Consider the following 25,871-nt stretch of genomic DNA (forward strand, 5'->3'; position numbering starts at 1 on the left):
TTCTGCATCTCTCTGATCACTTCGCTGTGACTGATTATATTTACATACCAGAATGTTGCAGGTGCTTCGTTGCTCCCTGAGGTTCAGAACAAGGCTTTCCTCTGGAGACATACGTGAAAATAATATAAGTTCGATTTGCGGAGGGTTGGAGGAATGGCAAAAAAATCCAATAGCCGCAGATCGATGTTATGACGTGCTGCATCGTGAGCCCGAGTTACCCGACACTTAAAAGGTATTGATTGAGAGGTTCCACAAACACTGGGTTTCGCAAGTTAGAAGCTGCCTGCTGAGTTTGTTTGTTTGTGCATATCTGCGTGTATTTCTAATCCTGGTACTGCTTGAGAATATTGACAAACTCGATGTGAAGACAGTGGGCTTTTATCTTAGGGCTAGAATCTCTTGGTATGAATGTGGTGTTATGAATTGAGCCGATTCATTTGGGAGTCTGCAGAATCTCCTAAAGGAGAAACTCTGCAGGTTTTCAAATCGTTGATGCTGAACTTAATTAACAAAATGTACAAAATATTCCATCATAAAATATGTAATATGTCAAGTAACTGTTACCTTAATTGTTATAAAACGGCTGAGTATAAAAAACAATTTAAAAGGAATTTGACTTCATAGCCGTAGCTGAAGCCTTGAAATGGGGTGCTGTCTCTTTAAGAAGCCTTTCTGCGACTCCCCCTTCAGCATATCATCACAGCAGTGCTTCTCTCTGCCGTCCATGGATGACGTTTATAACCGTTATTAGGAGCTTTGTAGTGAATTTGATTAACTAAGCACACAGTTCTACCAGGTGCTGGATAATGGCTGCTGTTGCTAGTCTTGAGGGGCAAACGTTTAGGCACCCAAAAGGCTGCCAAGGGAGAATCAAGGATTTCTCAAACATGCATGGCTGGGTAGAGTCTGGGACTAATATTAAAATGTAATTTAAAAAGTTAATTTTGCAGAATACGCTTTAAAAAGTTGCCTTAAAAAGCTGAATGCGTTCACGTTTAAATCCTTTGAATTTTAAAGAGGAAAATGTGGATTAATCGATATCAAAGTAGATGTCACAAGATGCAACAATAATTTCGGAATGTTCTTTTAGAAAATTGTTTGCAGTATTTGTTAGGAACAGTTCTTAAAATAAAGAAAATACTGGAATAACTATAACGCTGATTCATGCTGTGCTCTGAAGTTGGAACTTGTCTGGTTTGTGACGGGACAACGAGTTTAATGTCCTCCAATTTATATATAAATAAATCCAAGATCAGCCTGGGTAGGCTGCATTTTTTATTATAACCCTGGATTTAAAAGATTTAAAGCCATATAAATGTTCCGCAGTGAAACCTTTCTCTCTGCTCGGTTCATTCCCAGCTCATATTCCCACCATCTCTCCGTCTAGACGGTGTTTACACTTGCTACTGAAGCCTCCGTCTCCGAGACCCAGGCTGTCAGGGACCCAGTATAATTTGACAGGGTCAACTTGTCCCCTCGTATGAAGAACCACATTACAGTCATCTTACTTTTTTCTTCTTTTTTTAATACTTTTTTATATTGTATTATGTCAAAACAGAACAGTAGCATCTTTTAGAAATTTCCGTTGATGGATTTCAGGTTGCTGATAGTGAAACGGCCGTGTCTTAAATATTTATGTCACATTTTCATGCAATTTAAGGGAAAGCTGTCCGCTGGAACGAAGCATGGAAATTGAGTTTCATTGAACCTCTCTGAGGCACTTTGAGCCCTACAAGGTCTACAGCAGCACTCGACTTGAGATTTTCTGCTCTTTTTTTTCTTTTTGTCTATACATCAAGCCAGTCTGATCGCACCAATATTTCTATCAAAACTGAACATTATCGGTGTCAAACACAAATATTCCAGCAGGCATACATAATCCCAGCATTGATCTGGCTCCTCTGCTGCCAGCTCTTTGTTTGCCTGCATCGTTTTTATCCGTCTCTCCTCGTGGATCGATGCGAGGAGAGAGGGGGCAGTCGCCTGTCTTTTAACTCATCGACTTTTTATGGGCACTTGTTCAAAGGTAGAGGGAAGCTTTCCGCACAAGTCACTGAGTTGGTTAAAATTAGTTTTGATTAATTAAAAGCATTTTTTTTTTGTTTTCAAAAACCTCTTTAGCAAAATGATTCTGATAACATGATTTAAATGATGATAAATTTGCTTTTGATTTGAGAACTGCAGCTGCAGATGCCGTGTTTTTCCTCTCGTTGAATTTGAGGAGTTTGTTATACGACTTTAGGATAAATATGACACATGATTGGCGTTTCTAATAAGATCATGTCATTATGACAGGGAATGAGTTTTGAGACGGGCTTTACGTAAAGGTTTCCATGTCTTTAGGGAGCTATTATAACAACTTGGCGCTTCAGAGCTTATCTGTGGTCAGCAGAGAAATAAAGGTCAATCCATAAATCTATACTCGTAGTTGGTGAGCATGCTTGCACATTTATTAGTCATGTTCACAGTATTCAGTCCATGGAAACAAATGAGAGATTCATTATTTCCAATTCTAAATGGATGCTAGAGTTAAATAAAAAATAAAACTTTGAGCGCTGCTGTAGCTCATGTTCAAACCTACAGGAGGCGACCAACATGCAGTACCGACTCGACTCTGTTAAGCTAAGGCAGTTAGCATCATGGAGCGCCTGCTACTTCGTCCAATATGTAATTAAAAAGTAAACCATCAGAACCATGCCTGATTTAGTCATATGGGAAACCACTAGTGGTGACATCAGTGCTTCACAGAAAGTGTTTGGGATAAAAAGGAAGGAGAAAAACTTGACACGGATTCCAAATACACAACAAAACCAGTTATGGAATAAATGATGTTGTGGCTTCTGATGCAAAGCAACGATTTATCTACATGGGATTACCTATAGATTAGCAGGAAAGACGGAATTCAAAGCCTTAAAACTTTAAAATGAAACATTCCTCTTCTATGCGTCTTTCTAATGTGCCTGACGTCTTTCAGTTGTAAATATTTTAAACATGTAGGAACATGAAATAAAACTGCACTAAAGTGAACTATCTACACTACAACCGTATGGAAACATTTCCATTGTCATATTTGCAAACAAATAATTTACAATGACTCACATTTCTCATCTCTAGGACTAAAAAAGAACTGAATCATCTTAAGCTAAAGAAAATGGAAAGAAAGAAATGACTAATATTTCACAACAAAGTTGTTTGGGACACATATTGAACTCCCAGAGTTTTGTTTTGCTGTTTTTAGCCTGGCATTAATATCGGAAGCTAAATCAGATCTTCTTCCTCTGTTGTAATAAATAGAGGACTTTCTGTTGTAGTTGATGTTGGGTTTGTTTTAAAGTTGTAAAAATATGCAAAAAATACTTGCAAAACAGCTGAGAAACAAAGGCAGTGAGAGAATAATGTCCAGTGTTTCTAACAGCCTCATCAATCCTTACCTTCGGGCTTGATAAACCGCTGCTGAAATGATGGCGCTGATGGAAAAACTGGCAGGCAGTTTTGTTTTGGTCTGCTTCATTTACTTTCGAAATGAGATATTTCAATTCATCTGGAAAAAGAATGCCAGATGAAGTCAAAACACTGTTTTCTGCTAACTTCAGAGAATTGTCCATTTGCCCACAGACACAGGAAACAATATCTTCCACGGCAGCACAAAAGACGCTCGGCTCGTAGTTTTTAATACAGACAGGAGTGGGGATGGAGCAGAGAGGAGACGCCGCAGGAAGATTAAAATGGACAGGATGAGCAGGTTGAGATGAAAAAGAGGCGAGGAAGGAAACTGAGGGGGAAGCGAAGCTGTGATGCAAGATGCGGAAAGGAAGAAGAAAGGGGGCAAAACATATGAGACGGAAAATTACAAAACAAGAGCAATATCTGTGTCAGACACTTGAGGGATGAAGAAATAAAAGCAAGACAGATATAGACATACAATTCAAGAGAGCCGTTTTATTTTCATTCTGAGCTTTTCTTCTTGATTTTGTGTTGGCAATTATAAATCAGGGCTTGTTTTCAATCAGTTGTTTTGTTAAGCAAACCACATCGAGTGTTTTCAGATCCAGTCAGGCTCTAATTCTCTTTAAAGGAAAAGCTGCCACTTTGACCACAAAAAGTCACCACCTTAATTTACCAAAGCAAATTCACTGATGCAGCTAATCACCTGATTGTTTTATATTTTTTAATCATGACATAGTCAGTGTTTTCTCACAAACTAAATTATTTCTGAATCTGCTGCTCGTGGTTTAGGCAGATTCCATCCAAAGTTTCCATCGAGCAAACACAACACACAAAGTAACCCTAATTTTATTTTATTTTTTTTTTGCATGGCTGTGAAGAAATCCAGCAAAAGATTAAGCCCTGTTATGTCTATGAATCAGAATATTGTTTATGATGAACCTTTTATCTATACCTGGTGTGCACTGGAGCCCAGGGTGTAAAATGTATTGGTGTGTAATGACACACCAATACATTACCTCATAATATCAATTGTCAATACACAGTTTATGATGCAAGCATTCAACTTCCCCAGTGACTAAAGCTTCATTAGTGTAGACAAAGCATGTGCATGGTGTATAAAATTGATTAGTGCAGCATTTAGCAGTGGCACATATTCACGGTATGTCTGAGTTAACATGCTAATGCCACAGACTTTTACTGCATGTCCAGCTAATCTGTGGCCACCAGATTAGCTGGAGATCACATTCTGCATACCACAGTATCAGATGTGAAGGAAATCAATGCTGAAGCTTTACTTAAATGTCCCCACACCGTCAAAACACTAAGTACGTAATGGTTGGATTGTATCAGTCACAAAGGGTCCACAAAAATACTTTATGAATATCTCACTTTATGAATCATTGAAAAAAAAAAATTCAGTTTGCTTGTGGAAAAGAGGTGTGAAAACTGCAAAAACTGTTTGATTTCTGAAATCTCTGTTTTGTTTTTTTTAAGTCCAAATGATTGTGTGTTAGATATATTTTCTAAAAGTGCATTTGATTTAATTAGACATCGAATTAATTTGGCCAATAATTTGTGTGTGGAAGTGTTTACTACATAGGGTTAGAGGAAAAAAACGCTCTAAATGCAATCACAGCTTTTTTTTTTTTAAATTACAAACTCTGAATCAGGACATAACTAATCACTAGCTGCATGTTGTGAGATGAGATGAAAACTTTATTTGACAAGACTGATGTAAACAGAGTGAACAGCAGGAAGAGGAGGGCTAAAGCAACAGCAAACTGCAACAAAAACTATTTCCCAGGTGAGGGAGTGACTGCAGTTTTACTAAAACCACCTGGTGCTGCATGCTTCCAAAGTCTCAGATTTGTACATAGTTTGAAGGCGGCGGTTATTCCCTGCAGTAAACCTCATAATGAGTTACAGCTTCCTGACAAACTGAAGAAGTTGAGCGCTACAGGCTCTGTTCCGATTTCTTTTTTGTCTTCCACACTCTGCGAGGCAGTGGAAGAAAGTTTGTCCAAGTTCAGTCATTATCCTCTATTAGCATCACATCACAGCAATATAAGTCACAACAGCCCACTCGTCCTGCGTTTGGTCCGCCTCACTTAGCATCACACTAGGGTTAGACAGATTCCCGAGACGCCAGTCCGGGCGCAGGTCCTCGTCCTGCATCTCCAGCATCCCCATCTGGGAGAAGGGAAGAGCAGCAAAACAAAATATCATGCTCATAACTGAAGTTTAATGGAGCAAGTGAGAAGGACTAAGATCTCCTTCTTCAAAGGATGTGTAAATTCCTTAGTGTCATGTGACTTTAAAGTTTAAAATGTTATAAAATGCATTCTGACATCCTTTACATTGTACCTGCTACTCACTGCTCAGGTACATCTATAAAGTAGTTTCAGTAAAGTGTTTTTTTCCCCATACTTTTTTCAGAGTTTGATTTAAAAAAAAAAATAAAATAAATTTTAAGTTTCAGTGTCAAAATCGGATAAGATTAACATGCCATGGGATTTTTAGTGACGTCAAACCACACAATGCGTCATTTTATGAAATGATGACTTGAGGTCTTATCAAATCAAAGCAAGCACAGAGCCGTTGCTCAGGCTGACCTCAGCGAGGCTGATTGAAGGATAAATATAGAACAGCCTCCACGGGCAGAGCGACGGCTCAGAGTTTTTCTCGACTGTCTGTAAGCTGAAGTGAGTTTAGCTTCGCAAAATTCTGCTGATGAGTAAAAGATTTCCTCCAGGGAGAAGAAAGACATGGAGGGGAAGGATGATGAAGTAAGAATAGAAAGAGCTGAAGAGGAAGAGTAACGTCTTACATAACATCAACCCGAAACAGAAACTGCACCGTCTTAGAAAGGAGGTGGATGAAATGGAAAGAGTCATCTTGCCTGCCAGCATGAAGAACAAGCATTTGTTAAAATTGGAGCCAATTATGTTTTAGTTTTGAGTTCAAAGTCGTATTATAGAATAGATTCAGCCTCTAGATTAGTCAACGTTGCATCAAAGTGTCTTTATTTACCAAATAAGGCAACGTCGGCACTTTTAATTGACATTTAATGCAACTTTTAAAGCAACTTTGCATTTAAAATGTTATTTACCAAATGACACTTCATGACAACAGTCATAGACATTCATAAAGACTCCTTCATGTTCATGATAGGTGCCATGTTGACAGTGTGGTGTCAGTCTTGTGCTTCAAATAAAATGTTACCAATATTTCTTTCAAGAAAATACAGCCAACACTAAACAGAGGCTCACATTCTGTCTCAAAACCAATTAAAGTTATAAAATGGTGCTGCAAAATCTGCCATTTTTGTAAAAAAACACTTTGTGCATTCACTCCAGCATTAATGACATTTTTCCAAGTTTATCATGAACAGCTGATATTTTTGCATTGTATGAAACTGAACCCAAAAGGGGAAAAAACATTATACTGTCACATGCAGTGACTTTATAAGTATTCTTTTACTCACAATATTTCTCCATCATATCACTCCATCATTTCTCTGTGTGTCTAATAACCTCTTCTAATCTCATGTTAAGGAGCTTCTTCCTTCTTATTCCAGTTTTGCTTCAGATTTTTGAAGTGAAGTCCTGACTTGGGTCGCGACCAGTAAATGTCTTCACAGCTTTTCTTGAAGCTCTTTCGGTATCCTCACTCTGATGAAAAGGGGATTAGTTTTTATCTAAAGCAAACCTTTGGTCTCGTCTCAAAATATATAATGCGAGTTTTATTTTCTGAACCTTTATAGCTACGTTTGCATTAAATGCTTGCATGCGTAGAAATCAAGCTAGTCCACGTTCTGGCGTTCCAATTGGAATCATGTTTTGCAACATGTAATATTATTTATACCCAACCAGACTACCTGAAATATATCCCTCCATTCATTTGATTCAAAGCTTTATTAAAGACTTGAGCTGCTCTGTGTCAAATGAAGTTGTTTGTCAGTAAACCGCAAGCTGTTCAAAGTCTCAATAACTTTTACTTCTTTGAAGTACACACAACCTGTGAATGTTCATTTAGCAGTAAACTCCCGCAGCCGCGCATACATCGCAATTACATTTCACAGTCTTTCAAATGCGTTAACGCCTCCACCGCCGAGCCGCAACACCGGGGACGTGAAATCACAATGTAAGCGACGCCGGCGTCTGATAACTTGGCTGTCTTTTCCAACCGAGTCTATTTTCATCCCCTCCTCCGAGTCGCTCCCCGCTAGATGAGCGAGGCGTTCAGGTGCCTGAGAGCGGTTGGGATATATAGCTGCTCACCGTTGCATCGACCTCCTCCTGTTCTCTCCTTTTTTCTTTTTTTTTTCCCTCCTCACTTACAGCTCAGCCCACGCTGGTGGAAATGAAGCTCAAGCTGAAAAGCAGCAAGAGAAGGAAGGAGAGAAAACGAGCAATGAGGGGAGATAAATATTGAGTGGCTGAGGGGGAGGACGAGTTAGCAAATATGAGGTACAGAGATATGAAGTGGAGTGCATGAGAGGAGGAAATTAAAATGATGCTTTTACATTTCATTAAATGGGCTCTAAATGTTTCCACTTCTCGTCTGTTACATAATTTACTTAGTGCGTGTGTAATGCAGGTTTATTATACCGCCATGTAAATACAGTATCGACGGACAACTTAAAGAACACAATAAAAGGAAATGTAAGGTGGACAGTCACTGTTGAAGAAAATTTAATTTCCGTTTCCTGCCACGGTTTCTGAGTGTGGGAAAAAAACCCAAAGATGAACTTTAAATCATGTTTGTCTCCATTCTGACGTTTGTTGAACACATTTTACTGCAGACAAATGTTCTGGTTCACGTGCGGAGTGATCAAATGTTCAGTCAATCAACTAAGAAATGCTGAGGGCTTCATATGTAAATGCATAGTCCATCAAAGTTTAAAGTTCACTGCTGGTGCATGTACGTTTAATAAATTAAAGGGATTTAATGAAAGGCTTAAATGAAGTGTAAATACGCTGCATCTTAGTAAAATGTGTTTCACGCTTCCTGGGTGTCTGCTTGGCTGCCAAATGCCTCCAAGGGTCCTGCAGGTCTCTCCGCAGAGGGACGTGTGCAACCCCTTTCTTTTTTTTCTTTTTCTTTTTTTTTAAAGGGTAGACTGTGTGTGCATTTCAAATTTTGAGAAAAATGCTTTGTGACAAAGCATCTGACCCATAAGATGATAGAATGGATAATGGAGACAGGAAAAGCCCACAGTCAATGTTTAGGATGTTGGGTTCATGTCAAACTTAAGATTTTTAATCCGATTTCATTTTACTCTCAGCTCATGTCAAGACTTTGGAGCCAAATCCAACTTAAATGTTCTTCAGTAAAATAAAATAACTCATTAGCTCCAGCGATTTCCAGAAAAACCCACGGCCATTTTGCCCTTCACTTTTTTGCGTGCATGCATCTTACAGAGGTGCATTTTGTGCCGAGTTCAGCTTGATTCTAAGCTGAAATCACGCTTTCTGTATGCCCAGGGTATAGCATCATTGCTGCAAGTGGTTTACATATATTTTCAATGCGCAGAGTTGCCCTGAGACCTCGTCATAACACAGACAGATGTTCATTACTGCCACAAGAAGCATCAAAATGGCAGAGAAGGGAATATCTGACAGGTTGCATCATTACAGAATGACATTTGAACTCAAAGTGCATCATTTGGCTTGAAATGAGCCCAGACAAAAGAACACCTTGCTTTTTGTATTACTTCTCAAACACAGCACCTATGAATTAATGCTTAGATCCCAATCAGACAGATCCATATGTGAAGAAATACACTGAATTCCTCCAACTCAAAATGGATAGCCGTTAAAAAATGCATCTTGCAGATTGGGTCACATTTGCTTTAACATAAATTTTTTGGAGGGTAAACTCTCGATGCTTGTCTTCTGCATGCTCCGCGTTCTGGCTGGTCAATGCAGCGTACTGAATGACGACTCCAAGCCGTGCACTGAGTTCTCTTTAACACAACAGTTGGTGAGCGGTTGGGCATTTGTGCTCACCCTTGTTGAGGCAGTGCAGTCTGCTGAGCCGCAGACTTTCGCTTGCAGCATCACACCAGGAAATCTGCTGGGGTGTAAAATGAAAACAAGGCGAGAGGAGTTAAATACGGCCCAGACATTAGTGAAGACGGATGTAGAGGAAGGATAGTTTTGTGAAACAAGGGAGAAGAAAGGCGGGTTAGTTGAAATCGTGGGATTGAGATCATTTTTATAGCAGTAATCTTGCAGCTCATTAAACTAAAACAAGAGTTTTTAACCACTGTTTTCTTTTATACAGATGGAAAATGATGTTTTCCCAAATGACTCTGACACGGATCATGGCAGTTTGACAAACATAGGACCTTTTACTAGATGTGCTTTTACAAACCAATCCACCAATAACATCAAACTCTACTGGTGGTTTTGTCTCGGAAAAGATGAGGAGAAACAAAGGAGATCAGCTTTGACTACTCATTTCTCACTCATGTGAGGACATTTATGTTTTCACATATCTTAAACAAAAACAAGTCTCTTTCATCAACAGTAGCTAAAGCTTTCTATACATTACTTCAGAACATTTTAGTGGTGTTTAGCGTTTTCTTTAGCAAATGAATGTGGTTTAAACAGGCCAAACCTTTTCAAAATGCTATGCAACACTGTTCTCATCATGAGCTCCTCATGCGATTCACCTGTGTCTTATTCTGGCTATTTTAAGTTGGAACAAATGTTGTAGTGTGCCAACTTAGTCCAGACCAGATTTACCTGCATTTCTATTTGTGTAGATGTCTATAATTTGAAATTAGTCTTAAACATTCGAACGTCCAGGTCACCAGCGGAACAAGTCGGCGTCGGGCCGGGGGGCGGGGCCAATGACCGGGTCCAATGACCGGGGCCAATGACCGGGCCCCTCAGGTGTGTCACCTGCGCTGCTGGAAACTGTTGGGGGGACAGGGGGTGCGGGTTCAGTTTGGGCCGCGTTTCTCATTTCATTTTTACCCAGGAAGCACATTGGCTAAACCGTGAGTGAAACAGTCACTGGGACTGACTACTATATATTCCACTGAGGGACAGTAACTTTAATATTACATACACCTTTCTGAACAGACATTAAAGTGACTTGAAAACATTCCTCCCTTCCAGACCCGGGCCCCCATCTGGCCCAGGCCAGGGGGCAGCTGCACCCCTAGATCCCCCCATCGCTCCCGCCTGGTCTAGGTATATTATAAAACATGTACCCTGTTTTTTGCATGACTGTAGAATTGGATGGGAGATCATCAATAAGAGAAATGTGTGTTAACTACAACCGATGCCAAACAGAACTTTTCTCTTTGGCATCAGATTCTTCTTATTGATGAAACACTATTTTCGATGTTGGCTGAAACTATTCAGTAAGACGGTCACGACCCCATTTCAACTTTCTCAAGGCTTTTATTTTATTTGTAAAACATCGAGATAAAATAAATGCCAGCGACAAAACATGAGGGATGGCTGCGGTTTCTACAGCAGGAACCATTGTTCTTTCACATCGGCCTAATCGATACAACTTCATTGGTGGGATGTCAACTGTGTGCTGGAGGACAATAAAGGTTTCACCTCCATCTGCCCTCATTTTGCTTTATTTTATCTTTTAGTTTTTAACAGTTAAATGACTTCTATTTCCTCACGCGGACAAACGGTGAAAATAAAGCAAAGCTCCTCGTCTTGGACACCTTTGCTTTACGGAAGTAATTTTGTGCTCCGCGGCTGTGAAATCCTGATTTGTAGTCCCTTTAAAAATTGATTTGAAGGTCAGATGGACGTGTCGGCTGTGAGGAAGGCAGGCTCGGTAAACAACAGGGACTCAGACCCAGAGACAGACACTCAGACGAGGGTAAATGGCTTCATTTACTGCCGCTGCACTCAGATATAGGCCGCTTCACTTTACTGCCACTGACGGCGAGCGCGAGTGTTTTTCATGCTCACCTCTCGTCACAGCCTGTCTCCTGTCTGGACGAGTTTCACCTTTTCCACTTTAATTGGAGGACAAAGAGGAGGTGAAGAAGTTTGCTGCTTCACCTCTTTCGACCTCTGAAATTCATTGGCCTTCAAACTAAATAAAAACTTGGACATGGAGTGTGGGTGATAAGCTAATTAAACGTCTTATCTCGTCTTTATAGATGCCAAGTCACTGATGGATTTCCTGATAAGCTTTACCCGACAGCAGCTAACAAAATGAAAGCCATGTCTGATGTGTGTGTGAAGATTTTCTTTTCTAAATGCTCTTTTCTGTTGTCTTTTTCTCTGCAGAGCCGGGTTCGAACAGGATATAGAGGGCGACCACTCTTTCTACCCCGACAACTGTCACAGTAAGATAAATCTGTTCTTTTAAAACCTCGGTAACGATTTTCGGAGCCATGATATGAGCTGCAGAGGTGTAAAGGTTATGGATTGTTAAAACACAGCCTGGGGTTTGTTTCCATGGGTTTTACAATCCAAGTTATGGAGTTCATCCTAGTTTTAGACCTAATTGGAAAATCTGGGTCATGTAAAAAATGAACTGTCTGGTTTACTGTTTAGTTTTTACTTTTTGGAGAAATTCTAAGCCAATAGTGGAGCCAAAGAAACACATTAGAGTTTTTGTCTGCCCTGCCCTTTACCCAGTGGAATACAGCACTTCTCTGAGTGTAACGGTCATCATCTCCCACTATTTGTCCTTATGGACCCCATGATAATTACCTCTGTCTCTAATGTGGTTACAGGTGGACCAAGTTCTGTCTGTTAATTATTTAAATAACAAATTATTCAGTATCCTTCACTCTAAAAGTGAAATGTTTTTGCAAGACCCCATTGCTTGTGTTTTTATTTTATCCTATGTTTGAAAGATTGACCATATATTGTGTTGAAGCTCAGTGTTTGGGCTATTTGTTGGTTTTTCTTTTATCTGTTCTGTTTAATAGCTGGGATTGTTCTTTGCTTTTAGTCTCCAAATCAAATCTTACTGGTTTGTAACAGTTGCTCAAATTTTCATTCATATCCTGAGAAGTTTAGTTTTTTTTCCTGATAACTGATGTGTGAAACCAGTCTGAATTTTTCTTCTGTTCAGTCTAAAGTGTAACATTCCTGTCAGATAAAAGGATAACATTGCAGTACAATGAACACTGAATTTTGGTGTTATCTTTACAGTATTATGAAATCTGACTGGTGTTGTGTTATCTTTTGTTCAGCTGATGTGTTGGCCACAACACGAAACCAGGAATCAGCAGCTGACTCTGCCTACGGTAAACACAAACATGTCTACTGGTTTTTTTCTTTTCATATTTTGACTCCGGTTAATATATCAAAGTAGGACATGGTAATAGGAGACAGTAAGTTTATAAGTGAGTGTTTTTGGTGCAATGGGGTTTATTTGTCTCAGACTCCAGATGTTTATCTCAGATATTTAGGAAAGGTTTAATATTAGAGAATATTAGAGAAGATCTAAATGCAACTTTGCTTGTTTGTGGTGTAGCCCTAAAGTTACTGTTCCCATAAAATGCAGCTTGCAGGTTTGTCAAAACTTGGTAGTGCACTGTGCTTTGTTGGATCTGTATAAGTCTGGCCATTTGTTAAAAAACAGCATTCATGCCATTCTTTCACGTCTATGACATTCTGAAACTCAGACAGAATCCCCTAAAACCAAGAGGCCAAGGAACTTCCTTATCTGACGTCTCTGCTAACGAGCGTAGACTCAACCAGGAGAAACCCCGTTTTGTCGCCTGGTTGGCTCAAGTTAATGTACAGCAACTCATTGCTCAGTTTGACATCATTACCTTCCACCACTTTACAGTCCAGCAGATCAAAGCCCGACCTCGCTCAGCAACCTGCTCTGTATTCATTGCTGCAGCTCAGCTGCTACCTGACTGTCAAGAGTCCTTCTCGTAAACCACCAGCAGCAGCAGCAGCATTGTCATTCACCGAGCAGCAGCCGAACCCACACAGTGAATCCCATTACGGCTCTATGTGGTGCATCCAGTGATTAAAGCCGGAGAGGGGACGGCCAGAAAGACACTTTTTGGTTTGTGGTCCACTTGACTCGAGCCGAGTTTGTTTTTTAGGAACACTTGAGCCCAAGAGGCTGCGTTGTGTCAGCAGCGCTGATGAAGAGAACGAAGGTGAGGGAGAGCAAGGTCGTCAGACTGTGAGCCCGATGAATCAGGGAAATGAAAGCGATCAATGATTAGTCCGTTTTTTTTACCACGTACTGAAAACATTTACAGACCTAATTCAACTCTGAATGATGTTCTCCATCAGTCTCTTCAAATTCAATCACCGCCTCCATTTGACATTGCCACGTCCATGTATTGAAGTAATTTTTTTTAAAGTGAGCAACCCTGAGTCAGACGCAGCATCTCCTGAGGTAATTTCACTGTAGGCCATGAGAGCGAAGGTTGGAGCCGTAGCCGTCGGAGCACAGAGAGCGCCTCGCTTTGTATTCTACCACTCAGCTTAATTGCATCCACCTGGAATTGAAATGAGGCTGTGTTAGTTGACAAGAATTAAAATCATACTTTTAGAAAAGGAAAACTGAAGTGGAGCGCAGAGAGACTCTAATTCAGCTGATAGTCGGCTTTATTTATTGTCACCTTTATTGGATTATATGATTTAATCCTGTTTTTTTTTTGTAGATTGTTGTGAAATTAATTTAGTTCAGTGTACGCTCTTTTGAAAACAAAGGATAAGCTTTTTTTTTTTTAAAGTGTTGTTTTTGTTCTTATACATGCAGTAACTTTTATAAAGGTTACAAATGTGGCAGCTGGCTTTTGTTTCCTGGCCTTTAAAATTCTCTAAAGAATTGGCCATTTTTCAAACGCAATTTAAGTCATCAAGCAGTAAATGGCACAGAAAGAATGATGAACATTGAAAATATTTTTCTGATACAGCATTTCTTTTTACATTCTTTTATTTTATAACATGAGTGATTTTCCTGCATTAAGGCTTTCAGGTAATCTTATTGGCCTTAACAGAGTTTATGACACAAAGCACTGCAACCCAGAACAGGCAAAACACACAATGAGCCTCCAGAGATGGACGCAAAACTATGAACACAATGCAAGGAAAACCTGGAAGACAGAAGTGAGTTTTCCTTTTAAATCTATTAACATGTTTATTTAGATATATGACAAAGTTGCTTCCAACTGTAGCTCATTTATATAGCAAATATGTGTAAAAAGGCCTTCAAATGTGTGGCTTTTATCGGTGTTGCATAATTTCACACTGAAATGTATATTTTAAATTGATTCAGTAGAAAATAATGAAATACTTTTTGGTAAAATCCAATGATTTTTTTTTCTTCTGCTGTCAATATTTTGTACATTTTTGTATCTTGTGCTTTTAGCACAAGTTATTCTATTTCAACAGATTTATCCACCAATATTATTTAATTTTTCTTTGGTCCTCACCAAAACATTTTCCTTCGGTTGAAATTTCCTGCATAATTTACAACTTTCCCATTAGATGTTTTTTTTTTCTTTTGCAGTCTTATAACACTAATAGTATTTAAAAACTGGAATGAAAGTTTAAGTTCAATTTAAACTCAATAGCAACATCATAAAAACATGCAAGGTAATAAAAAAGATGTATAAAGTCTGTGATTTATATCTTTTTACAGTGCATTTATCTGTTAAATTAAAAGTAGACATAATATTTCAACCCACAAGCTGCTCTGGTGTTTTATATTCTGAAATCAACCTTTTTTTTATTTATCTTCTCAAACATACATCATGTTAGGATAAAGAGAGTCCGCCATTATCCACGTCCTAAATTATGAAACTGTAGCTTTATGTCTTAATTTCTTTTTGCATAATTAAGACTTTGCAGACAAATCTCCACCTTCCGGTGAAAAGATTAGCCCAACTTTGATTACAGTCGTATATCTGATCTAATGTAATACTTTAAATGAAACCACAGCCTTATAATAAACCGTGCATTTGTTGGGATTAATTGCTTGACTTGTTCTAATTGTGTTGAAATAAACTGTCATCTAAGTTTTAGACCTTGCGTCGCCTGCAGGCTTTCCAGGGGAGTTAATTGCACGATAGCACAATAAGAGCTGCCAGTCACTTTATCACATCTTTTTTTAACATTACCAATGTTCCCTTTTATTCTCTTTTTTTAGTGGTTCCATTGTGAAGATGATGGTGATTAATCAAAGCTATATTGTGTTATTTTGGGGTTTTTTACTGGTGAAACTGTCAGTAGGTGCTTTCTGCATGATGATCTCTGCAGCATTAACTCTGTAGCGTCGGGTGTGAAGGGCTCCCAACTGATGTTTTAGCCCGTGTGCGCCCTTATTCATCTGCAGTACGCTACACTGGTTATCATTACTGTAATGACATAATTTGGTGGGCAACTATCCCCTTAATGAGGTTTTTGCAGTAGATTGCTTATTTAATGCACTGAGGAGGAGAAACCCGGTAGATCCAGCTCAGGGCCTGAATGGACACAAATTGGTCCTGTGCTTTTACAGGACAGACTTTTTTTTTTAATGTTTTTATTTGATGAGAGCTGACATTGTGCGTAATGAGTGGTGCAAATGCAAATTATAATGGTTTTGGGAGGACATAAATGCAGCCTGTGACCTTTAAATTACTTGTTGTTGAGCAGACGATCCAGTAAATTAAGTTTATTCTGCTGGTGAGCTGGAGTGCCTGGCTTCATAATTCCCAATTAAAAAGTCGTTTAAGTTGACTTCCCAAGAAGTTGAGGATGTTAGGCTGTGTGCGCCAGCGACCTGACATTGCTGTGGTTCCATAGATCTGTCTCCAATGCTCTTTTATTCAATTCAATTAAAGTTCCAGGCAAAATACTTGGCTAAAAATATCTGCTCTTCTCAGAAACAAGCCCCCCGGTTCCCTTTTTCCTTCATGTTTCCTGCCAAGTTTTAAAACAGCTGCAGGGGTTTTAGGCCGATAGTTGATGAGGTCTGACTGGAAGCCATGTTGGGCAGGTAGAGGTCGCATATCTGGACACTTAACTCTTTGGCAGCAAGAAGGAAAATCTGAATTAAAAAGATGCTCATTTGGGACTGAACCCCAGATTTCACTCCAGTGGTTTAAAAACGGTGACAAGTGGCTGAGTGTTCAGTACTGCTCAAATACTCACTCTGGTATTAAAACTAATAATAATGAATTTAATGAGAAAATCCAACCTTTTTTTTTTACTTGTGATTAAAATGATTTGATCATTAATATTACCAGTAACACCAACAATGGGACCAACGAGAAGAAATTACAAAATATCAAAATCAGTACCAATATAATAGAAAATTACTACAATGAAATAAAACGGATAAAGAGATGAAAATATTTTTTTGAAATAAGATGGATTTTTAGGTCCTACAGTGCTGTGAATGTTGGTGAGTTAGGAAAATATGACATACTGTAATTTCTCCTTATACATTTTAACCTCAAAGAATTAGACATTTTCAAACCTTGAGTTAAAACATGAAAGATTGATGTTTTACATTTTTGGTGTTGATTTTGCCGATCTCTAATGAGCAACATAGTTTTTCTTTGGCAGTCAGTTATGTCATAGACATTTGTAGAAAAATGATCGCAGTGTAATAATTAGTCAAAAGCTCTCTATCTGATCAAATCTGTGATAAATGTGTCCACAAACAGCCTAGAAAAACCATCTTTAACCTCGTCTAAATGTTCTCCAAGAACAATTGTGTTGGTTCTTTTGAATGTGAATTTGACTCATGGGCTCAGTTGCACTTTAAAACTTTACACACGTTGGAAGCTGTTTAACTTTAAGACAACTCCTCCAGTGCATGAAGGGCAAAGTCTGTGTGTTGCAGCTCTCAGTCTTTATTTATTCCAGCAGCGTCTGGCTGTTTTCCAGCCTCTCTCTGCTGCTGCTGCTGATCGCAGAGCGGCTCCTTCCTTCCAGTGGTTTGGGGCGATTTCTGGTGCCTCCAGGGAGTCGATGGTGTGACTTAACGGCTTCTTCTGCTTGTAATTACATGAATGCGAGAAGCTGACATTTAAAGCAGCTCAGATGCTTTTTAATTGGAGCATTAATTTACTAATCACACAACAAAAACTGTAGACGTGACGTTAAAATATGCACTGGGTCTAGGAATGTTGTAAGAGAAAAATGTCTGGAACAATAAAACGTAGGATATGGAATATCTTTCAATTAATAGCTCGTTAGGCATTTATATATTATTCCTACAGATGGTTGGATTTGATATGCTGTATACCCAAATATATGTTGCCCTTTAATTTTCATTGATCAAGGAGCATAACTCATTAACGTATCTACAGTATTTTTCACAAATAATTGCCTTTTTCAGCATTTGCGACTGATTTTATGGTTTTAATAAACAACCAACAGATTTTTTTTAGACATCTCTTATAACCAAAGGATTATAATCAACCAGCTCGTAGTGCATGCAGTCTAAGATGTGCCATCAAAACTCAAACCTTAAAACGGTTAGCATACAGAGATTTGTACAAATGGGAAAAATGAGTTGATATGGATGATCTGTAGCAGTTAAATAAGCAGTTATTTGTTTAAATCTTCATTTCAATTTAGTTTCAAATGCAATATTTTAAAAGATCAGATTGATGCTGTTCTGTATTTTCAGGATGTTTCAGTCGTATTACAGAGCTGAAATACTTTTAGGACATTTTGTGAAAGTGTAGCATTTTTATTAGTCACTTTTCATCATCCATCCATCCATCCATTTTCTTGCACCCTTGTCCCTCAGTGGGGTCGGGAGGGTTGCTGGTGCCCATCTCCAGCTAACGTTTCGTGCGAGAGGTGGGGTCACCCTGGACAGGTCACCAGTCTGTCGCAGGGCAACACAGACACACAACCACGCACGCACACACACACACACGCACACACACACACCCACCTAGGGGCAATTTAGACAGACCAATTAACCTGACAGTCATGTTTTTGGACTGTGGGAGGAAACCGGAGTACCTGGAGAAAACCCACACATGCACAGGGAGAACATGCAAACTCCATGCAGAAAGACCCGGGCCGGGAATCGAACCCAGAACCTTCTAGCTGCAAGGCAACAGCTCTACCAACTGCGCCACTGTGCAGCCCCCAATTTTCATCATTTAACAAAAAAATCAATGTGTTTTTCAGGCATCCTTTGGATTGTGGTCCACAATTCTTTCCTAAATATTGAATAAGATATACCAGTCTTTCTTTCTCAGGCTGCTGCCACCATGTTTCATCTGAACTGCACATGATCCTCATACCGCTATAAACCGGGCATCAGTGCCTTTGCTAAGAACCAAAATGGAAATAAAATGGAAACCTGTCGAGTTTCATAAAGTTAAACAAATAGACGCAAACAAATAGGAAAATAAAAAAGTATCTTCTGTCTTCATAAGTGTTAACTGAGCAGAAAATGTTGCCACTGAGTGTGTGTGTGTGTGTGCAATGAAAGCATGAGCTGCATTTACAAGAGCATATCTAAGTGAAGGGAAGCTGCAGCTCGGTGGAGGAGGTCGGGACGTCTTCATTAGATCCGCCCGCCTGCCACAGGAAGGGAACAACTAAAAGAAAACCTCTGTTTCAAGAAACAGAGGTGAGGCTCCTTTTCACCTCGCTCAGCCTGACAGAGCTGCTGCCAAAATGCCACATATCCATTTTAAAAAGTGACCGACCAGCCTGTGAATCATGTTTTAGTCATGAAACTGAAAGTGCATTGTGTTTTTCTTTCACGCAGCCATTTTGTTTTATATTTAATTTCAGTTTGTGTGTTGAAACTTTTGATATATTTGCTACAATAACAATAAAATGTGTTTTTTAATGAAGGTTAGTAACGTTTTGCACACACACGCACACACACACAAAACTATACACACACAATACTAAACACACTGATTCAGTTCATGTCCAGTTTCTACTCCATGTTCAAGAGATTTAATTATTTCTACAACAATCAATTCATGCAGAAACATTCAGAGTCCAATTTTCACTCATCTCAACTTTATCTTAATTATAAAATAATCCAGTCAATCGATGATGTAAGCCCAGTTTGTAAAGAACATCTGTCTAAGGAAGCCATTGCATCAAGTTATTGCCTTTTTCTGCAATTTCCCCACAGACATTATTGAGAATGCTGCTCGTCTCTAATCTTTTTAGTTTTTGACTAAAGATTTTCAACCTTAAACTATGCAAAAAGTTTGTGCTTACTCCTTCGCAGCCTATTTTAAATAAATATTCATTGTAAATAAATGGGAGCAGGAAGCTCAACAGTTCATGTATTTAGAAAAAGGGTAAATGTTAAATGGACTGATGTTGTATTTTTCTACTCATGCCAACCACTAAATATGCTAAACACTTCTCTCTGTCACATTCTGAGTTTTGCACAAATCGGTGGGTAACTTCAGTTTATTGTCTCTCCCAGAGCAAATCGACTTGTGGCAGGGAGAAGCTTTATTACAACCTACAACGCCTGTAATGTAAAAAATAAACCACTTGTCTAAATCTAAAAAGATTCATTTTTACGGAAGAGGATTAGGGCCACCGGGGGGAAAAAAAAAAAAAAAAAACAGTTCTGACTTTAATCTCAGAATTCCAAGAAAAAACTCAGAATTCTGACTTTAATCTCAGAATTCTGACTTTTTTTCAGAATTCTGACTTTAATCTCAGAATTCCGAGAAAAAACTCAGAATTCTGACTTTTTTTCAGAATTCTGACTTTAATCTCAGAATTCTGACTTTTTTTCAGAATTCTGACTTTAATCTAAGAATTCTGACTTTTTTTCAGAATTCTGACTTTAATCTCGGAATTCCGAGATTAAAGTCGGAACTGTTTTGTTTTTTTTCCCAGTGGCCCTAATCCTCTTCCTACATTTTGGTGCAGTGACCTCATTGTGGACAAAATATTAACTTCATTTGAAGCTCTTTGCAAGAATTAACCTTAAATAGCAAATCATTTTTTCCAAATCAGATTTACACTTTTAGAAGAATTCTGATTTAAAACACCATCCTGCTGTAACATTTAGGAATAATCATTTGTGCAAGTTTCACCTTTTTACCTAAAGCGTTCATGCAGTTTAGGAAGGTGCCAGCTGATGTGATCTTTGGCTTTGTGGTGAAACCCAGAGGTGTGCTTACTGCTATCTCTCCACTCTCTGTAACGGAAAATATCCTAATTACTCTGTGGATAACAGAGACACATAGAGAGCAATTACTCTGCATGAGTGTTTCTCGTGTACTTCCGCGCACAATAAGGTGCAACAAAAGATGTTGTCTGTATCATGTAGAAGTCTAGAATGTGTGTGATAATGTGCTTGCCAATGGCTTGGTGAGTGATTTTCCTTCTATGAATGCACGTGTATGAGCAGGCAAAAGAGCCATCAAAGCGTGTTAAAGTGTTTTTTAATGAGCTGGAGCTCTTACAAATGGACTGAGTACGTTATGTGGCTCATGCAGAACAGGCGGGGATGAGAGGTGTTAGAAAGCAGCCAAAAGCGGTCGTATTGACGCTAATTGTCTTCATCTTCTCCCAGCGCTGAGCAAAATGAGGCAAAGGGTATAAGCAGCTTCACTGGATGAATTTCAGGCGGCTGTTTGTTGCTAATGAGCCTCCAGCTGGCTTTGAGTGATGAAGGTGATATTTCTGACTGTCTTGGTTTATAAATATTACACACATGCAGAACCAGGAGTTTGAAAACTTCTACCACAATGTTCAAAAAGCACTTTGCTGCTTTATCTAAATTCTTTTCTTTTTGGCTCAGTTCTTCCCAGAGCTTATGTGCAAGACTTGTCTCCATGTCGCCATTCACCTACAAGGACACTTTGTCAGATAAAAGCTGGCAACTTTCATAGAAATAGTGAAAGTTCTTTTAATTGAAGACAAAGGATTTAGCTCTGAAATCCCCAAAATTGAATAACATGTAAACTTTTGTGCAATTTTTATGAAAGTAGCCAAAAACTAAGCTTGGTTCCCTGAGAGAAGCAAACCAACGCAATGTGTTGACTAAATTTAGGCTCTTTTTTTTTTCCAGTTACGCTAACGAAGAAATGTGTTTATGCAAGGTGAAATGTTCTAGAAACTGGTCTAACTAAAACTGCATGCACCGACTTGTTTTTGTGACCTGGCTGATTGCAGCTTTATTGCTCTTTTATAAGCACATGATTGTATAAGTGGGTACTATTATGTGAGTTGATGTGTGGATGCAAATCTGTTTATGCAACCTGACCGCGACGCTCAACTTTCTGTTCGGACCCGTTTCCATCGGGAAAAACCGGAGAGAAACTCCACACAGCTCATGAAATGACCTGGCCGGGATTTTAGGGCAGAACTGACCCACTCTGAGACGACGTCGTTGAGTCCTGTAGGTTGGTGATAGGAAAAAAGATTTAGTACAAGATCCCTGTTGGGTTAATCTGAAGATTAGGATGAATACAATTCACCAGTGGAATAATGTCAGTGTGACGTCCTGTCACATGATGACACATTCTCTGTGTATGAATTATAGTTTTAAGGTTTTGTGTCTAAGCTTTAGTTTACAGCCATCATCACTGAGGTCACTTTTTCTTTGTGAGCAGTAATGATCTAACTACGGTTGCTGGGTGCAAACCAGCAATTTAATCTTTCTAAATCACTCAACTGACATGGTATTAAAGATGCTGTTCACTTCACCAGTTAGGAGGATGTCATTTATTTACAGATTAAATATAAAAGGTACATTTGACTAGCCCTCTGCATGCTCTGTCTCTCTTCTTTTCACATCTTTATTAGTTAAATCTTTGCTTCACCAGGCAAAACATTGCAAAAGCTGAAAGTGCTAAAACACTTAAGGGAATAAAGGGGAGCAGACTACAATATATACATATATACAATGAGTCTTGTGTTGATTCTGCAAAACAAATGCATGACCCCATATAAAGACCCTTTAGTCTGTGTTTAAAAGCAGGAAATGACATCAAACTGTCCATGTAGTTTGTTTTGATGAGTTACAATCATTTACAGCAGCAAAACAGACAGACTTGGTTTTGCATACTTGGTATGTAGAGATGCAAAGAATCCTAAACGACTTTCAGGTCCAAGCTGTTTTTCTCTTAGTTGATCATTTGTATTCAAAAATCCAAATATGCAAACTAGCAGTGAGAAAATGTCTTGTGCTTCATAGATGAAAAGCAGCTGTCATTATGAAACTTTTTGCATCTTACAGCGAACATGTTGAAAATGGTCCTCAAATTGATTTAAATTGGCACGCTTTAAATCCAAATTCATATTATTTTCCTCACTTTTCAGTCTGAACTGCTGTTAAATTCCTTGCAGTTCAGAGGAAATTCTCCACACGTTGAAAGCCTTCATCTCCCTGAACACCCAGACGGACCATCAGCAGAGAAAAGTCGACTGAATTGCCATGTTGAAGCAGATTTAACCCTTTGGTTTTAAGCTTCAGTCGTTTGTTGAAATGTTAATTTTTGAACCTAAAACAAAACTGCAACACAAATATTGATGGTTAAACACAAACTCACAATACAAATTGTGTGTGCAAGGAAGAGTTTTTGTCCTAATATTATTCACCCAGTTTGAGAGACAACTTTGGATGTTTTTTGGAATCCTGTGAGATTTGAGAAACTTGTGAAGTTTGATTGATGGTTGACAATAACAGATTATACAATAAGTTAAATGTTTTTGGGTTTTTTTAGCAGCAGCCAACATTGGGCCTCTTCCCTACGTAAATTGCATTTCTTTTTGTCCTGATGTGCTCGAAACCTTCCTGTGAGATTCAGTTTCATGTCAACATGATTCATCATCTTCACTGAACTGTCAGCTCCACATTCTGGCTGGAAATCTCTCAATCATCCCCAAGGTGCATCGCAGGATTCAGATCTGCTAAATGAAGAGATGCCGCTGAGGTTTACTGAAGTGTCTGTCATTTGCATTTTGGCATCGAAACGATAGCGGCTGCAGGAGGAGAACGTTATTGCATCAGAAGCAGAACAGGACTCGAGCTTACTCTCACTGTAGCCTCAGATCTGTTTAATTCTCCTTCCACGTTGTTCGTCTGCCTTGCCTTTCTATGGCGTCTTCAGATGAGCAGCTTCGGGTAAATAACATCCCAGCATTTAGTTTCTACATGCATCTGATGTGGCATTCCCAGTTTTATCTCCAGGTAAAACCAGAGCGGTGTCATATCATTGTTTATTTTTTAACTGTGTCATGAGGTTCTTGGAGATCCACATCTACACCTGATCCAGACATTTACATGCATTGAATTCACGCTGAAACTTTGACCTTATTGTCCATTTCTGTGCAGCGTGAGTAAAGGAGGATTTGTTGTATTAAAATGCAGACACTAATAATTGCATTCATATTTTAACTTTCCCAGAAGCTCTGGATCTATATCTGTTGCACATAATCAATCAGATCAGTTTAATGGATGACTGCATGACTAAGCAGGTCAACAAGTAATAAAGTGCTTTATTATAAGTGCTGATATTATTTTGAATTGATGCGTAAAAGAAATAAATTGTAAGCTTACATCTCATTGTTTTACATTTAGCACTAGGCTGCCTTGTAGCTAAATGCTTTGATGCATGTTTCACTTATTTAAATAAAATAAGTCAAAACATCCCAAAGGTTAAAGCAAGAGGTATACATAGTGGTCCTTTAGATTATTGTTAGAAATAACCGTGTGAAGATATTCATGTTGCAGGTCACTGATTCAAAATCAGTTGATCTAAAACACAGAAAAATTAGAAATGATGAATTTTGATTTACTGAGCATCATATCATTAAAGTTTCTACATTTATAAGTTGCTTAACTTCTTTTTCTGCTGCTGGATTGTCGAGCAGCCATTCCTACATGTAAAAGGATGAAAGCTGAATATGAAAGCAAAAAATGTAATGCATATGCAGCTAACGCATCAGTATCATCACACAGAATATCTCCATTAAAAGGCTGAGTGAACAGTCCATTAATGCCACTTAGTGAGCATTTAGAGAGACATCCCACCCTGCCCTCAATGGTTATCATGGTTATCATCATCACCACATCGGTGCCTAATGTGTCATTTCATTACACACATTAAATTCCAGATTAATACAAAGTTCCTTCCGTTTTGAACAATAAAATGTAGCTTCTGCTCGGTGTTTAAATCCAGGCTCTGAATAGACTACAAATCTATTTGTTTCAGAAAGAGTTTATACTTTCCAACTGAAAACCAAATTATTTATCGAGTCTTTATTTTTACTCAAATCCATTCTGCATTTGCATAATAGTTGAATCTTCTGTGTGTCAGAAAACATGAAGTTATTTTTATACCACAGTAATTTGCTTAATAATTCATGAAGATGTTGACTTTACTGGGAACCTGTTTACTCTGTGCACCAGGAAATACTGGTAACACATTGGTTATTTTGTTTTTCAGTGTTTCTTAATAAGAAAAGCCCATTTCATTAGGAACATTTCAGTCTTTTTGGCAGCTCGACAATTTAGTTCTTTTGCAGTTTTTCTTGTTTCATACGTTTAAAATTTGGTGTGAAAAGTTCTTAACCAGATTTCTTGATTGCTTTTGACAACTTGTGATTGCAAGTATTTTCATGAAATCAGCCCGTAGTCTTCTGCGATGTTTGTGACTTAAAAAAATAAAAAAATATCTAAGATTGCAGGGTTTTATAACTACTCTGCTCCCTCATTTACCCAAAATACCTGATTACAGATGGATGTAACCAGATGTGTGACGTCTATGTGGATTGGTAAGAAGCTGCTCATCAGCCTGAATGCTTGGTTTCTAAATGGAGATGAGTTGAACTTACCCAGAGGCCGTTCGGTGTTTAGTTGAACTACTGCTGCTTTAAATAGTTCCTCCTTTCTGCACATACCAGTTTGTGCAAACGCCACAGGGATCAGTCACCTATGTAAAGTGCCGGCTTCTCGGTTTATCTGGCGATTGGTGCTTGAATCGTTTCTTCGGCGTAGAAGTGTCTGCCTTTCTGCTCCAGTACCTCGGGTCTGTTGAACAGAAAACAGTGACACCTTCTATTTCACCGCTTTCTGAAGATTGCACCGAAGTGCCAAAGCGCTTTGTTTACCTCCCACCCACGCGGCAGCCTCCTTGAACACCCTGAAGCAGCTCATAAATGTAACACTTCATTCATTTAAATAATGAACACTGGAGACTAAATGAGAATCTAAAGAGAGCCGGAGAGCTGAGGAGCGTCTGCAGAGTGAAACGCCTCATTCTTAATCCACACACCCACAAGACACCTGACACACACCTGCAGTGTTTCAGGTGTGAATTGTGACCTTTAAAGGGGACAGGGGTGTGTGTGTGTGTGTGTGTGTGTGTGTGTGTGTGTGTGTGTGTGTGTGTGTGTGTGTGTGTGTGAGCGTGTGTGTAACTGCCATTTTCAGAGAAGAACAAAGTCAGACTTGACAAGCTGTGTCTTCGTCACACTTATTCAGTTTTTTTTTTCGTT

The 25,871-nt window shown here is 38.8% G+C and overlaps 1 protein-coding gene and 1 long non-coding RNA gene across 4 annotated transcripts in view; one reads left to right on the forward strand and one right to left on the reverse strand.

Moving 5' to 3' along the window:
- The window catches only part of LOC103472534 (semaphorin-6D-like), a 177,980-nt gene that overhangs the window by 141,916 nt on the left and 10,193 nt on the right, over positions 1-25,871 (forward strand). For all 3 annotated transcript variants that reach the window (XM_008422234.3, XM_008422236.3, XM_081613038.1), the window contains 2 exons: positions 11,724-11,782; positions 12,641-12,694. In XM_008422234.3, coding sequence (XP_008420456.2) covers positions 11,724-11,782; positions 12,641-12,694 — 113 coding nt within the window. The remainder of the gene's footprint in view (positions 1-11,723; positions 11,783-12,640; positions 12,695-25,871) is intronic.
- LOC145553913 (uncharacterized) lies at positions 4,819-11,714 on the reverse strand. Its single transcript, XR_014089952.1, has 2 exons — positions 9,459-11,714; positions 4,819-5,637 (listed from the first exon to the last, which is right to left on the reverse strand). It is a non-coding gene; the product is annotated as an uncharacterized LOC145553913 (long non-coding RNA).

Source organism: Poecilia reticulata, chromosome 11 (genome assembly GCF_904066995.2).
Source record: "Poecilia reticulata chromosome 11, P_reticulata-male-v2, whole genome shotgun sequence".
NCBI classification, from domain to species: Eukaryota; Metazoa; Chordata; class Actinopteri; order Cyprinodontiformes; family Poeciliidae; genus Poecilia; species Poecilia reticulata.